The sequence below is a fragment of the Triticum dicoccoides genome, chromosome 5A (genome assembly GCF_002162155.2).
Source record: "Triticum dicoccoides isolate Atlit2015 ecotype Zavitan chromosome 5A, WEW_v2.0, whole genome shotgun sequence".
In the NCBI taxonomy this organism is placed as follows: Eukaryota; Viridiplantae; Streptophyta; class Magnoliopsida; order Poales; family Poaceae; genus Triticum; species Triticum dicoccoides.
Genome location: NC_041388.1, coordinates 114341727 through 114356478, shown reverse-complemented (window position 1 = coordinate 114356478; position 14752 = coordinate 114341727). Strand labels below are relative to the sequence as shown.

Below are 14752 nucleotides of genomic sequence, written 5' to 3'. Positions count from 1 at the left end.
TACTTCAGAGGGAAGGATGTCGCATGGCCGTAACGTCACCAAGGATTTTGTCTAGATTTAAGTACCCGCAACCGCAACGGATGGGGACGAGAGAGCTCTTCTGAAAGTTTGTGGCAAGCCTGGTGACCTCGTCAAAGGAGCCGAGAATGGCTCCGGAGGTGGTCAATGTCTTGTGTGGTAGGAGTGACCAAGATGGCTGCGTCATCAGCATATAAGGGTCACCCTCCCTCTAATCTTGTGTAAAAAGTCATGTTCCATGGCAACATAGAGGATCTGCTGCTGCAGAGGGTCAATGGCGGGGACAAAAAGCATAGGCGGTGGAGTCACCCTGCCTCAGTCCTCGACCATGGATTTGATTTGAATATGTGTAAAGGAAGACCAGAAAAGTTTTGATTTATTTAATTAAGGTTTTAGTACGATTTGATTAAGTTAATGCATGAGACATAAGGGAGGGAACATGAGGCAAGGGGTAGTTTGGACGCACGAACATAAGGGAGTAGCGTTCCATCTTAATTTCGATGGCAGGAATGACATCGATGGCTCAACAGAGGAGTTGATGATGTACTGCACCGAACACTGCAAAAGAATCCTCCGAGTTCCCTTCCCTTGGCTAGATCTCAGCCTCCAGACCCACGTACGGACGCTCCGGTTTATCTAACACGGCAACCGGCGCTGGCTGTTTCCCGGTGATCAACTGCCCGAAGCTGACGGGCTCCGTGAACTTTGTCACCCCCGCGCCGTCGAACATGGCGGCAACGGCTCGCTGGTAGGCGGCCTGCGTCCCGTGGACCTTGTCCCAGAACACGTAGCCGTCGCGGTCGGTGCAAAGGTTCGAGCTCGCCGAGCAGTCGATCTCCGCGTTGAGCCTCCCTCCTCCGCAGCACGCGCTAGTCGCCTCCTGCAGTCCTGATGATACGATCCAACAGTTCATTAGGTAAGAACAATCGGACGCGCGCCGTTTGGAATGCAGAAGTATTACATCAAGCATTTTGACTTCCACAGAGATCGTGAACGATCCAGTGTTCCAGTAATCGATTGGTGCCTCAGAGGTAACCGTGTACAGATTAGCCGAATGTTTTCATTCTATTTTATGTTAACTATATTATATCTCCTCTTCCTATTAGATTGGGATAGTTGATTGATAGGAATATCTTAACATGGTATGAGCCAGGTTTCGGTTCAAGTCTCAGTCCCTGCATTTTCCCCAATCATTTATCCACGCCCACGTCGGGTGTGTGGGGGAGGTGTTGAACTGTTGATCATTCCATATCCACGCCGGATGTGAAGGGGGGGTGTTAAGTATATTATATCTCTTCTTCCTATCAGATCGGTCTTTTGGGATAGTTGGTTGATAGGAATATCTTAACATTTTACAATATAATTTTGGTTGCGGATACCTTGTAAAAGAAATTTTGAAGAAACAAATTGACTATTGTTGCATCGAGAGTCATGCAAAGAGAGCTAACCGTTGTCCAGCTCCAGGTTGGTGATCATGTCGGAGAAGATGCCGTAGATGCTGGCGATGGAGTACTCCATGCATGGCATCGAAGCTGCCGTGGCGCTGGCCATTTCAAGCCGGAGTAGGGCGTTGAACCGCCGTGCCAGAGAGTTGGCAACGGCGTCACACGCGCCATCGTGTCCAAAGGAAGTTCTGCAGCCCGGCAAGCATCCGATGGGTAGCGCGTCCAGCAGTCCTAGCCTCCGTGCCCCCAGCCTGTACAACTCCTGCTCACATATCGTGCGTGTGCATCCGTGCGTTCGAAATTATGAGGGTCAAAGAGATTTCATTTAAACATGTGTGGTTCTTTTGGTATTCTGGCAAAATGTTATGAAAACAGTCAAGTCAAGATAACATCCTTGACATTGAGATGGATATACTGATAAGGTTTATCTGAACTCAAATGTCACTGAGATCTCCCGTAATACGAGACAAGATTTTTAACCTCCTGTTGCTCACATGAACCTACCTTGATGTGCTTGAGGTAGGTGGTGACCATTTTGGCGATGTAGGCTGATGCATCACTTCTGGTTGCCCTACCGTCGCCAAACGCCAAGAAGTCGTTGCCTGCAGTGCTGATGAGGAATAGGGACTGGGACAGCAAGCGATTGACCCTATTATTTCCCAGCTTGTTGGCCTCGATCATGGTCGCCTTGGTGTCCGCAAACATCTTAATCTGTTCTCGGAGCGTGATCGTGCCGTTCCCCTACATTTTGTAAGGCAGAGGCCACATGCAACTGAAAACATGGACACATTCTCCAAAATGCAGTTAATTTGGTTCATACCAATATGTCAGAAATAAAATTAAAATTTGAGAATTATAACATATTTTTATGAAAATCCTGATGATATTGTTTCCATTTGACAAGTCACAATAATATTTTTACATTTGAATGTCAAAGTTAGAGAAGCTTTACTGCATGCTTTATAGCACATCATCTATCTTGAACCAAGATAGTAAAAGTCAATCAAGCTTAATTCACAACAAGTAGTCACCCTCTTCAGACTTCAGGGTCTAATTTGCACTGCTGATAAACATAACGAACTAAGATATGTGCAGAAATAAGAGGTGTTGATTGGGCAAAATCATACTGTGTGTGGATGGTGACTCGAGCGAAGTAAGTGCAGGTTCTAAATTATGTACATTTGTACACACATACAGTATCGTCAAGGATTCCTGATCCACCAGAAGCATAATTGGCCCCAACGCGGCCGCTCAGGAGGTCGAGGCTCGCTTGCGGCGTCAAGGAGAGGTAAGCTAACGGGCTCATGTCAAACCCCACCCGTTGTGCTGTGTATATATACATAAGTAACGTATGTATTAGTATTACCAAATTGGAATGGAAATAAACACATAGAATTTCTAAATAAAATGATAATAACTGCAACATCGGAAAGACAGTATGCAGCATTTCAAGTGAATTGTTTTTAGACCTCTTGTAGTGGGAAGTATCATAATGAATATCATGCACATTTGTATTGAGATCTGGGTGCTACAAATGGGAACCGTGCGCATCAACAACAATGATTTTGGAGGAGCTACGATGCCCATGTGATGTTCCAAGGGCGGTCTCCTCCGATGAGCCGTTGTATTCTATGGCCGAAGAGCGGTCAAGTTTATGCCTCCCGGACATGATGGCAGAGTTAGAGGCAGTGCTGGTTTAGGGTGGAGTCCATTGCATATTCTACTGTGGAGGTCTCATCAGACAAAGTGGTTTCGCGAGATTGGTTCCATTCCTGATCATCTGTGATCAGGGTCCTCTTTGCAAGAATCCAGGATGTATATGTAATTTTCTGTTTATATGAGCACCTTTTCGTAAATTATAGTGCCCACCGCTTTATGTGAGGCCCTGTTTGTAATTTTCCTGTCTAATTCTTTCTGCGCCCTTGCCTTGATCAGCAGATAAGAAAAAAGAACAATGGTCTGTTTTCGCAAAGATTTGAGGGGACTGGCACTCAAAAAATTTGAAGGCATCGTTTAATGTGCATCATCTCAAGCAGCTTGGCAACTACGGTAGTTCATCTAAATCGGCACAAGGATTGTGAGGAACCGGATCAGACTAAATTAGCTTAAGATCTGTGGGCTAACAGCAGTGTGAAGCATAGGCACAGCGAGTGCACAAGGTCCGCGCAACTAAAATTAGCTTCAGACTCACCGATGATGTCGGCCAGGTTGTAGCCGTTGGTGAACCTCCCGGTCCGTCCGCCGGGGATCGCGCGCGGCAGGTCGACGCCGCAGGGGAAACCCGCCCTGGGCGCCGGCGGCGGCAGGAAGTCGTTGTTGCCGACGTCCACGAGGGAGTCGCCGAACACGTACACCGCGGGGACTCTCTCGCCGTCCGCCGAGGAGCAGACGACCGCGGCGGCTAGCAACAAAGCAGCGCCCGCAACCGTGGACATCTTCCTCATCGTACAGGTAGACCGATGGATCGGGCGGTGACTGAGCACTAGCTGATCATCAGCTGAGGGTAGCTCCATGCCTACACATCATCATGTTGATTAATTAATGTGAGTCGTTGCCCTGTCGACATGCCTTTGTGGTGGAGGAGTAGACACGTAATGCGGCTGACTGACGTAAGCCATGCGCACTTGTGGTAGGGACAGTGCAATTCTGTGCACATGTTTATGCCGAAATTTAATAAGTACTCGTTGCAAAGAACACTTCACTTTTTCGGATCGTGACAAGTGACGCACATGCAGCGCGCCACTTGTCGCAATATGAGAGTTTTCCTTTTTTCGTAGATTTGTTTATTCAAAATGTTTTATCTTTTAAACCGTACGTCTAAATCTCGAACCGTTTTCACCATTGGATTCCTCTCGTCGAGATCTTCAAAACTAGATCTCATGTTGATAGGTTTTGACGATTTTTTTTCACGAAAAAAACTGGGCGAAAAAATCGAACCGGGAGCATGGTTTTTTCCCTTTCTGAAAGATGCACGTCCGTGCCTCTCGCGAAATCACAACCGTGCCTCTCGTGAAAGTAAAACCGTAACTCTCATGAAAGAAAAAAAAAACAGAAAACGCGTTTTTTCGTTTCCGAGAGGCACGGCCGTGACTCTCGCGAAGGCACGACCGTGCCTCTCGCGAAAGCAAAACCGTGACTCTCGCGAATGAAAAAAAAACAAAAAACGCATATTTTTTCCCTTTTCTAGAGGCACGGCCGTGTCTTTCGCGAAAGCACAACCGTGCCTCTCGCGGAAGCAAAACCGTGACTCTCACGAAAGAAAAAAGACAAAAAAAACGTCTTTTGTTTTTCTCTTTCCTTTTTTATAGGCACGGTCGTGACTTTCGCGAAAGCACAACAGTGCCTCTCGCGGAAGCAAAACCGTGACTCTCACAAAAAAAACAGAAAACACGTTTTGTTTTTCCCTTTTTCGAAAGGCACGGTCGTGACTCTCGCAAAAGCACAACCGTGCCTCTCGCTAAAACAAAACCGTGACTGTCGCGAAAAAAAAACAGAAAACACGTTTTTCTTTCGGTTCCGAAACGCACGGGCGTAACTCTCGCTAAAGCACAACCGTGCCTCTCGCGGAAGAAAAAACGTGACTTTCGCGAAAGGAAAATAAAAAAACGCATTTTTTTCACGCAAATTTTTTTTGATCAAAAAGATAAGAAAGACCGGGGGGAAACCAAAACGTCAAAAAAACCCAGAAAAAAGCCGTTTAAAAAGCCAAAAACGCGTGCGAAAAAAACAAACAAAATCCGAAAGAAGCGTCCAGAGCGCGATACGTGGCGAATGGCTGAGAGCGCGCCAAGTGGCGCTGATTGTTGCGAGGCTCCCGAAGAAGCGCTCGTTAACTAGTTGCTCCCTGTTTATGCGGGACCCTGTGCCAAGACGAGAAGATCTTACCAGAAAAAAAGACAAGAGTAATTGGGCTTGGAGGCCCACTTGAGCACTCACGGCATTGTTGCCTCAACAAAAAAAAGTGTGTCTAAAAAAACAAAAAAAAGTTCCCTAAAACAGAACAAAAAAGAATTAAAATGAGTTCAAAGAAAGGTACAACATATGACATAGAGAGCAAGGGATGCTCGGCACGGATAGATGATAAAACACAACCAACACGAGCGACATCGCGAGCGAGCAAGATGTCGCCTTGAGAAGGGAAACGACGTGGTGGCCATCCGGTTGGAAGAACGGTACCTGGACTTTCCTCTAAGCTCGAAGAGGGTGCAAATAAAGGCCCTGACAACGCCTGCAAGAAGGTAGAACTACATCCGTGAGTTCGTCGCTGTCAGCATCAGCAATCTAAGGAGGGATTTTGCCTTGGCCCGAGCCTTAGCAACCCATAACTGCTAGATCATGATTCGGAGATGAGGCAGACAAAACGATGGTCAGAACTAGGAAGGGGGATGGGGCCACACCTTCCCCAAAGGGTGGCATCGGGCATCACCAGACGTGAGCTTTGAATCTGGCAAAGGGACGAGGTGTGGAGGTGGACCAGCTACCGCCAGCATGACAAAACATAGTTTGTTTATATACTATTTTTGGGTTTTAGAAATAAAGCTTAACTTTTTTTCATTTTTTCACAACAAATGAGAACCTAAAATCATACATATTTTTTATTTTTATTTAATTAAAATGTGCTATTAGTACTTGTTTTTTCTAGCATTTGCGCATGGTAGAAGTTAGGATAGGGAGGGGGTCATCCCTAGTTTTTGAAATCGTTCCCATCCCCGTTTTATAAATATAAAGCCTTACGCTCGAACTCATACAAGGTGATAATGAAATCTTCTCACAAAGCATATCAATGAGATAAATACCAACAGAGAGGGCTATGCAGAGAAAAGCACAAGTGCCCTATAGGACGCCACAAACTCGACAGAGAGCATGAGCACATGAGTAGCCAGAACCCAACAAAAAGGCACTCAAGGGCACTGACAAGAACGACATCATGCTCCACAGAAAAGCACTTGCGTGCACCAAGTTGTTGTCGGAGAGAGCCCACCGCCCTCTCGCTCCGGATCAAGGAGCGGTGATCATTCCTGCAGACAACAAAGACCGAGAACGGTGACACCATCATTTGGAACTCATGGCTGAACTGTGCTACTCCACCTCATCTGCTTATCAGGCTAAACTCATTGGTACTACATCCTCCATGTTCGAGTCTACCATTTGGGAGCCTTGGGCACTTCGAAGTGCAAAGTATTCGCTTGGCTCATCAACCAAAATCATGTTTGGACCGCGGATCATGTGGCTCCGAGGAGTTAGCCTAATTATAGTTTTTGCCATTTATGCAAAAGGAGCCAAAAACGTAGGTTCATGTTCTCTTCAATTGTTGGTTTCTCCGTTAAAATTTAGAACATGATAAAAGAACTTTCTTGACCGTCATGGCCTTGACCCTATGAATTGGCAAAACTTTGACTCGGTTCACGATTGGTGGGTAGCAGTCACCACCCGGGCTGGCGTTCCTTTGAAGGCTGCCGCACATCAATCCTCACGCTCGTTACTTGAGAAATCGGAATGAGCCTTCTAGAATGTGTCAACCATACCTCGATCATATTCTTCAACGTCAACAAATAGGCGGCGCTTTGGGTTGTAGCCGGTGCTCGTTAATTTTATTCGGGGGGAGTAATCCATTTTTGTTGGCCACCATTTGTACATATTACTTTACTCTCTTCTTAATCAATAAAATATGGCAAAGCTTTCACCATTTGTTTAAAAAATAAGGAAAAGCAAGCAACATGCTCGGAGGTGGTGATGGTGAGCCCTTCCGGCGTCTCCTGAGTTCATTTCTTTTTGTACACGGTTCTTTGTTTTCTTTCTCACCGTTTTGCTACCTCCAAGCGATCTGTTTACCATACTTGGTTCTCTTGCTGGAACTGAAATGCCATATACGAATTGATTTTTGATTTCATACTTACGAATCCGGACGTGCCCATGGTTTTCGTTTAAAAGATGGTGCAAGCTTTTGGAGACGATCATCTTCTTGTTGATGTTTCGCATATGCCATTGCCACATTTCTATTTTAAGTTGAACATCATAATATTGTACTCTGTGTATTAGGTTGTCTTAAGTCATCACATAATATATACCTATCCAATACTATTATATTCATGAAGATCATTGCCATATTGTATTTATTTGATATTATAGATGTTATATTTAATATAAATTTGATTAAGTTTATCTTAAGATAAATCTAATATGAAACATAGGGAATACTTTTTGCGTGGACTTAGTGCATTTGCAGACTTGCTTAATTTATAGGTCAAGTCTCTAGGGGGTCCTAACCCTAGGCCATACTTCCTTGAAATTTTCTTACCTAACCCTAGGCGGTTGGGAAAACTCTCCCCTCCAGACTTCACCGACGAGCCCGTGAATTCGCCTTCCCTCTGCCTGCCGCTTCAATGCCCGTTGGGGGGGGGGGGGTAATCCCGGTGCCTTTTCTCCTGCTAGTAATTTAGGTTAGGGTTTTTTTAGTCCCCGCAGGTACGACGCTCGGGCAGATGGCGGTGATTCTTCCTCGAGTTTGTCTTCCGAACTTTGATCCTCCTAGAGTTCGTCCGTCTGGACGTAGTCGATGGAGCTCCGGCATAGATTCCTGCCATCTCCTTGAGAAAGCGAGGTTAGGGTTTCTTGTCATTTGGCGAGATTTTGTGTCAGGTGCTTCAGATCTATATAGGTTTCAACGATGATGACTGCGCCTCCAGGGCACATGCACGAAGACTTCCCATTTGTCATTGATAAGGTCAAGCCAGCTTCGATAGAGGAGCGGCAACAACGGCACGTCAGCGGCTTGTTTGGCGGCGGTAGTGGTCACTCGGCGGTCTCAAAATCTTGATGTAATTTTTATTATGTCTGAGATGCTTTGTACTTTGGTGAACTTTTATAATAGATCTGATCCTTCTCGAAAAAAACCATAGGTCAAAAGAAAAATCATTACTGCCCCCACACAATCTCCCAGAGGCGACACGGGCGGGAGCCTCACCTCCCCACTGCCGGTGCTACAATCTCTACCAACGCCCCTCGTCGCTGCCGACACTCGACGCTGGGTAAAGCCCGTCGGCGGCCAGCAGCGTCAGGATTCCTTCATGCGCGACCATTTCCCAACGCGTCTCTCGACAAGGGAAGGCCAAGGGAGCCATGGCTTGTCCTCCACATCAATCTCAAGGGTCCGACAGTGAGGGACATGCTCCAGAATTTTGGGTAATGGTGATGGTGGCAAGATGGCGGTTGGATCCACGTGGATCTTGCTCCCATCAGGTGCACAGTTGTGATGTCGTGGTCAGGGCCGGCCCTGGGGAGGGGCAGGGGGGCGGCCGCCCCGGGCCCCCAAAATTCAGGGCCCCCCTATGGCCCATGCTGCAGACGCGCGTAGGGAGCAGCAGGTTGATCGATCGATTTGTTTCCTCGGAAAAGCTAGCGAGCGAGGCAGCCAGCGGTTCGTTCACATAAAAAAGGAGAGGGATCGCGTGAAAAAAGGATCAGCGATTGATCCGATTCTGACGGTTCCCTTCCTATTCTGTTCCATCACGCAGACGCAGCCCTAGGCCGCCGACGCTCGATGCCGTACATGTATTCCAGCCTCTCAGTCGTCCCCTGGTAATTTCCTTAATAATCCGGTTATGTACGCGGCAGATTTCAATTCTGGGGATCCATCATCACGCCCCTTTGGCCTTTGCTCAGTTGATCTTCTCTCAATCCTCTGCAGACTCCAAGCGCTACACTGCTGCCGTGCTTTATAGGCAAACGCACTGAAGTTCGATCGTCAGGATTCAGGAACCGAGGTATATATTCATATAATGCTGATACAATAAATTCTATGGTTGCATAGCCGGCACCGTTCAACGATTGATCATTGATGCAACAAACTGTTTTGTTTTCAGCATTGTGTGTGTTAATCATGTCGTCTAGCAACTGGACAAATTCATCTGGTAGCCATAAAAGAAAAAGGAAGAAGGAAGTGGATAAATTGATACAATCAGAGCGCACACATATTCACAATTTTTTCAAGAAGAGTGATATTGGTGCTTCCACTGCTTTGATAAACCCAGATGACTAGTAGGTGATCGTTGCCATTCGGGAAGAGCAACAGACTAATGGGAATTCGGAAGAAGAAAATGTCGAGACCAACATCAGCGAGAACAAAGTAAGTTGCTCGGTAATTCATCAGATGCATAGGCACAATTTGCTACTGTTGATGAAATTTTCGGGCATATGAGAGAAGTACTCATCGGCCGAAAGAAGCTTTTCGAAGTTATACCAATATATCTGCTTATTGCATCTTATTTACTGTCCCTGTGACGGCCACATCGGCCAAAAAAAGCTTTTCAAAGTTGAAATAATTGAAGAATTATTTGAGATCAACAATAACTCAAGAGAGATTAAATGGTTTGGCTACATTATGCATGGAGAAGAAATTAATGGATGAGATTGACATCGACCCCATCATAAGTGACTTTGCATCAAGGAGTGTTAGAAGATTTTTTTAAGGTAATTTCAGAGTATAAATTACTGGATAATCATACTGATTTTGGATGCATTTAAATGTTAAATGTTATTTGTAACGCTATATATAAGTATATTCATTGATGTTACTATGATGTGTATATTAAGGGCCCCGAGTTTTAGGTTCGCCCCGGGCCCCCAAAAACTCAGGACCGGCCCTGGTCGTGGTCGGTGCTCCTCCAACTGCAGTCGCGGGCTGCCTCCCACAGTTGACCGGTGAGCTCTCCGGCTACTAAATCCCGCCCTACTCATCTGAATTTCATGCCAACGCCTCCAACACCCTCTCCTCGATGCATCCTCCTGCCCGTCTGCTGCCGGGAAAGGCACTCGCGGTGGATGGCAGTGGGGTGACACCTTGGATTTGATCACAGTGATGATCACAATGGTCACACATCGGGAGGCATCGAAGGAGGTTTTGCCGAATGCGGTAGGCAGGCCTATGTGTGGCTTCCAATCAGAAGGCACAACGGCGCGCCTGACTGCGCGGTGGCCATTGAAAGATCTCGTTGAGGGTTTTTCTTTCTAGATCCGGTGGTTGACTTTAGTAGGAAGATGTAAACTAGAATGACGGCTTGGCGCAGAGGGATGGTTGTGCAGCGGCGGCGAACACACATCGCATGTAACTGTTGGGATCACGGAAAAGTGGTGGCATCAACACATGAGAGACGTCGATGGTGGTGCTACTTGAGCACCTGCTCTCGAACTTCGGGGTGAAAGACTAGATCTGACACGAGTTGGTTATACCTGGCAATGAAGATATTTTTATATCGTGTCCTTGTTGAAGGCATGGCTCGGATATGCTCGGACTGGTTCTTCAGGACGAAAATCTAGATTCTGACCTTGGGAGGTTGGATCCGGTGATGACAACGCTCGAGCGTCATTCCCTCCCCGAAGGCATTGCTGTTGGAGAATCTCGTCGTCCGTATGATGTCATGAGATGATTGATGCGGATATGATCATTGTCGTAGTTTACCGATCACGGATCTGATTGCTTTGGGTGTTCATTATTTCCTTAGCTTTGATCTTATATGATTTTACTATTTGCTCATGTGTTTTTTGTGTATATGTTGACGTTAGATGTGTGCATCGTAATTATGTTAGTATCTTTTCGATGCTCTATTTTGAGCTAATAAAAGTTTACCCTTTGTCGAGAAAGATCAAAAGGAAAAAGCTTTCTTTTTCAAAAACTACACATTCTCCTAGTTTTACATCTCTATCTGTTTGTCTCCTCCACGCCTATGATACTTACAAAGCCGCGGAGCCGTGCATGCGTCAGAATTTCAGCGCGTGCGACCTCTCGATGACGAGTGAGAGGAACAGGAAAGCCGCCACGGCGACGACCAGCGCGGCGGCCAGCGCAGCGAGCATGCCCTGCAGCGTGGCGCCGGGGCTCAGGAAGAAGACCGCTGCCGTCGCCGCCGCCTGCCACATCTTCCCCAGCGCGAATGCCGCCTCCTGCACGCACGCACGCATTACATATTAGAGTACTACTTTTCAGCTTGGTCAGAGAAAAAAATGCATCATTGACACAAGCTGAACATATGTACCTTGTCGTTCTCGAAGAGAAGGCCGATCAACGCACTCAACTGCGTGTTCAGAATCCCATCTCCGACGCCCCATACGGCGCCGACGACCAGCGGAGCTGCTGACCCGAGCAGACCGTCCATGGGACTGTAACCAGATTCCAGGAACATGCATGCACATTATGACCACAGCAATGACAGATGACAAGCTATATGCATCTGAAAGAAACAATTAAAAACCTCTGGTGTAAGAAATTAACCTGTAGAGAAAGAGCAGCCAGAGCAGCACCCCGGCCTGGAGAACAGCTCCGGTTGACACAATGAACGTGGACGAACGGAGGCCGGAGGTCAGACGGCCGGCGACCAGCGAGCTCTGTAATCCGGTGGGAAGAAATCTCTCAAGGTTAGCTCAAGACCTCGAAAAAGCATGGTTTATTGTCAGTTGAGATACATCGGATTTGGTGGTGGTTTGGCGCTTACGACGACACCGGCCGCGCCGTAGACTGCCATCGCCCCGCCGACTCCGGCGACCCCGAGAACGGGGGTCACGACACTCTTGGTGAACACAGCCCTGGTTACATAATCCAAACCAAACATTGTTCATAACATATTGTGCTCGATCTGATCATACCCAAACGAGATGCTAGCATGTTCGTGGAGTTGAACTGATCTGCTCACCATACAAACGCCTTTTGCAGGCCGTAGTAGGCGAGGAGAGGAGCGAGGAGGAGCATCCTCGGGTCAGCGAGCGGCGTGACGGCAGATCCCGACGTGTCAGGGAGAAAGGAACGTCCTTGGGGTTCATGGCCGTCTGATTCTCCTCTGTTCTTATCTCTTCTGGAGAGCAGGCACATCAGCACGATGCCGATGACCATGCAGCCGAGGAATACAGTGAACAAGAGGTTCTTCTTGTTGGCACCTCCTCCATCCTACAGTTGTTTCAGAAGTTCGTCGGTTCGATGACACAAGGATACATGTAGCGAATGAATAAATTCAATTTAAGGTGCTAATTATATACCTTGTCATTTCCCAGCACCACGAGCGAGATCAAATTTCCAATGACCTGCAAAATATATTGAAATTTAGTACATATACATCATACATTTCAACCAAAATTTCTCTGCCAAGCTAGTGCTCTAGGTAGCGAACTTATATAATACACACATACATACCTGCGTGCTTGCAAACATTCCCCAGAATTCCCCGTTGAATCGACCCAAAACTTGGCCCAAATGAAGCTTGTTCTCTGTCGCATGGCTGAAGGCAGCGGACGTGAGATATGTGCCCTGAAACGAAATAGGTAAAGACGCTTAGTCAGCAAAATTTCCTAGGGTCCATTCACATCCGAAATGTATTTTCTTGGCACCAAAAGTCAAATCATGCACGATCATATACTATAACAAGTGTTCTTGCCAAATTTGATGAAAATGCATGAACAACTTTATTCTTTCATGTACAGAAGGTATACATGAACATGATCAAAAGTTCCAAGCGGTTTAATCTGTTGGAAATAATCCACATGATTTATGAAGTAAAACGTGGACCATTGACTAAAGAGAAGTACTATGCTGCCCGTGGTCAACTAAGTACCTGGCCAACCCACATGAGGGATGAAGTAAAACCCAGGTAGACCGAAGCCGGCACCATCGTGTACCACGTTGGGAGGAGGTTGGCGAGGATGAAGAGCGCGTAGCCGCTGGTGCCGACGACGAGCGCGCCCCTCGACCCCAGCCACCGCACCACGGCCGCCGCCGTCGCCGTGAACACGGTGAAGGAGGCGTACAGGATCCCCATGGACACGGCGCCCAGGTTGCCCTCCTGCAGGTACGTGGATTACCGGAACACGTCATGGACCCAAAGATTCACAGCAGCTTTGGATCTACCGGAACACACGTCAGGTACGTACGGTGTTGAGTGTGCTCTGCAGGTTCTGCGTGGGGAGGTAGGCGGAGAAGACGAAGAGGAAGGCGGCCGACAGGAGGTGAACGTCGCCGGCGTGGCTCCGTCTCAGGCCGCTCGGAGTTGGGTATGCCGCCGCTAGGAGGGGCACGGCAGCTGCCTGCTCCTCGTCGTCGCGGCGGGAGCCCATTGCCACCCGGCAGCTAGCTACGCTCGCCGTGTAACCACGCCGAAATACTAGCTAGAGACAGCAAATAGTTCTACTTCTATTTCTGATGAAATATATGCTTAGTTTATTAACATCAAAGTGTTTGCACAACTCTCCTGGCTAGCTAGCTACTCTGCTTATAAGGAGAGAGGAAGAAAACTAGGCTCTTTCCACTTGTATTGTGATCTGGAGTACGAGCTAAGGTGGCATGCATGCATCAGGTGGGGTCTCACAGGTCAAAAGCACATGCTCCGTCGGCTTCCAGATCACCAGATGAGGTCGACGATGGCACCCGCCGCTAGGTGGAAGATCGAGCTTATAAGATGGGATCGCCAAATCACCAAGTATCTTCTATATTGCTCCTTTTCTATTGAAGAAAAACTTATATTAGAGCATCTACAGCCAGGCGCTCCAAACCGGCCTCAAACGTCCGTGCGGCCCGTCCGGTTACTGACCGGTCATAAAATTTTAACCCAGACGGGCGTCTCAAACGGGCCTCAACACCCGGGCTGATCGACATCCCTAATATCTAACCCAAATATGGGGAGGATACGGGGGGCGTCCGGGCACGTCCGGACGCGTCGGCCACGTAGGCTGACGATGGGATCCCACGCGGAATCGCCCGGAAACCCGGCGGTCCGACGGATGCCTCCTTCGTCACCGCGGTGTGAACGTCGCATGGAGCCGCTCCGGCTCGTCGCCCGAGGCTAAACCTGGCTATTTAAGTCGGCCGGCGTCCCCCAATCCTAGACCATCCACCTCCTTCCTCTCTGCACCAGCACGCGAGCCCATCCGCTTCCTCTCCCCCGCTCTCCCACGCTCTCCAGCATCGCCATGGTCCGGCGCGAGATCGCCACGTATGCTATGCTCAGGCCGGAGCGCCGAAGGCAGATCTGGAGGAGATCCAGCCGAGACGCGCCGCCCGCATCGCTGCCGGGCTGCCTCCGGACTCGTCGGAGCCGGAGGAGGAGGGAAAGCGGTTGCCGGAGTAGATGAAGGTGGCGGATCCGGAGGAGGACGAGGCGGAGTAGTCTGCTCCGGGCTTCAACATGATGGAGGCGGAGTTCACCGTCGCCCAAGCCGCGGAGATGACGGAGTAGCAGGCCATCCTGGAGTCCATCCAGGATGAGGCCTATATGGAAACCAACCGGCAGTTCTTCCGGCAGGAGCAGACG

The 14752-nt window shown here is 48.1% G+C and overlaps 2 protein-coding genes across 2 annotated transcripts; both read right to left on the bottom strand.

The window, feature by feature from the left end:
- Nucleotides 1-458: 458 nt before the first annotated feature.
- Nucleotides 459-3984, bottom strand: LOC119299899 (GDSL esterase/lipase At5g33370-like). The gene is made up of 5 exons (XM_037577021.1): nucleotides 3655-3984; nucleotides 2659-2789; nucleotides 1968-2204; nucleotides 1467-1725; nucleotides 459-906 (listed from the first exon to the last, which is right to left on the bottom strand). The coding sequence occupies exons 1-5, from the start codon at nucleotides 3974-3976 to the stop codon at nucleotides 611-613; spliced, it is 1245 nt and encodes a 414-aa protein (XP_037432918.1). The 5' UTR covers nucleotides 3977-3984; the 3' UTR covers nucleotides 459-610.
- Nucleotides 3985-11104: 7120 nt separating this feature from the next.
- LOC119299898 (UNC93-like protein 3) lies at nucleotides 11105-13703 on the bottom strand. Its single transcript, XM_037577020.1, has 9 exons — nucleotides 13377-13703; nucleotides 13061-13288; nucleotides 12643-12756; nucleotides 12489-12533; nucleotides 12149-12399; nucleotides 11951-12041; nucleotides 11731-11843; nucleotides 11495-11618; nucleotides 11105-11402 (listed from the first exon to the last, which is right to left on the bottom strand). The coding sequence occupies exons 1-9, from the start codon at nucleotides 13557-13559 to the stop codon at nucleotides 11220-11222; spliced, it is 1332 nt and encodes a 443-aa protein (XP_037432917.1). The 5' UTR covers nucleotides 13560-13703; the 3' UTR covers nucleotides 11105-11219.
- Nucleotides 13704-14752: the final 1049 nt, after the last annotated feature.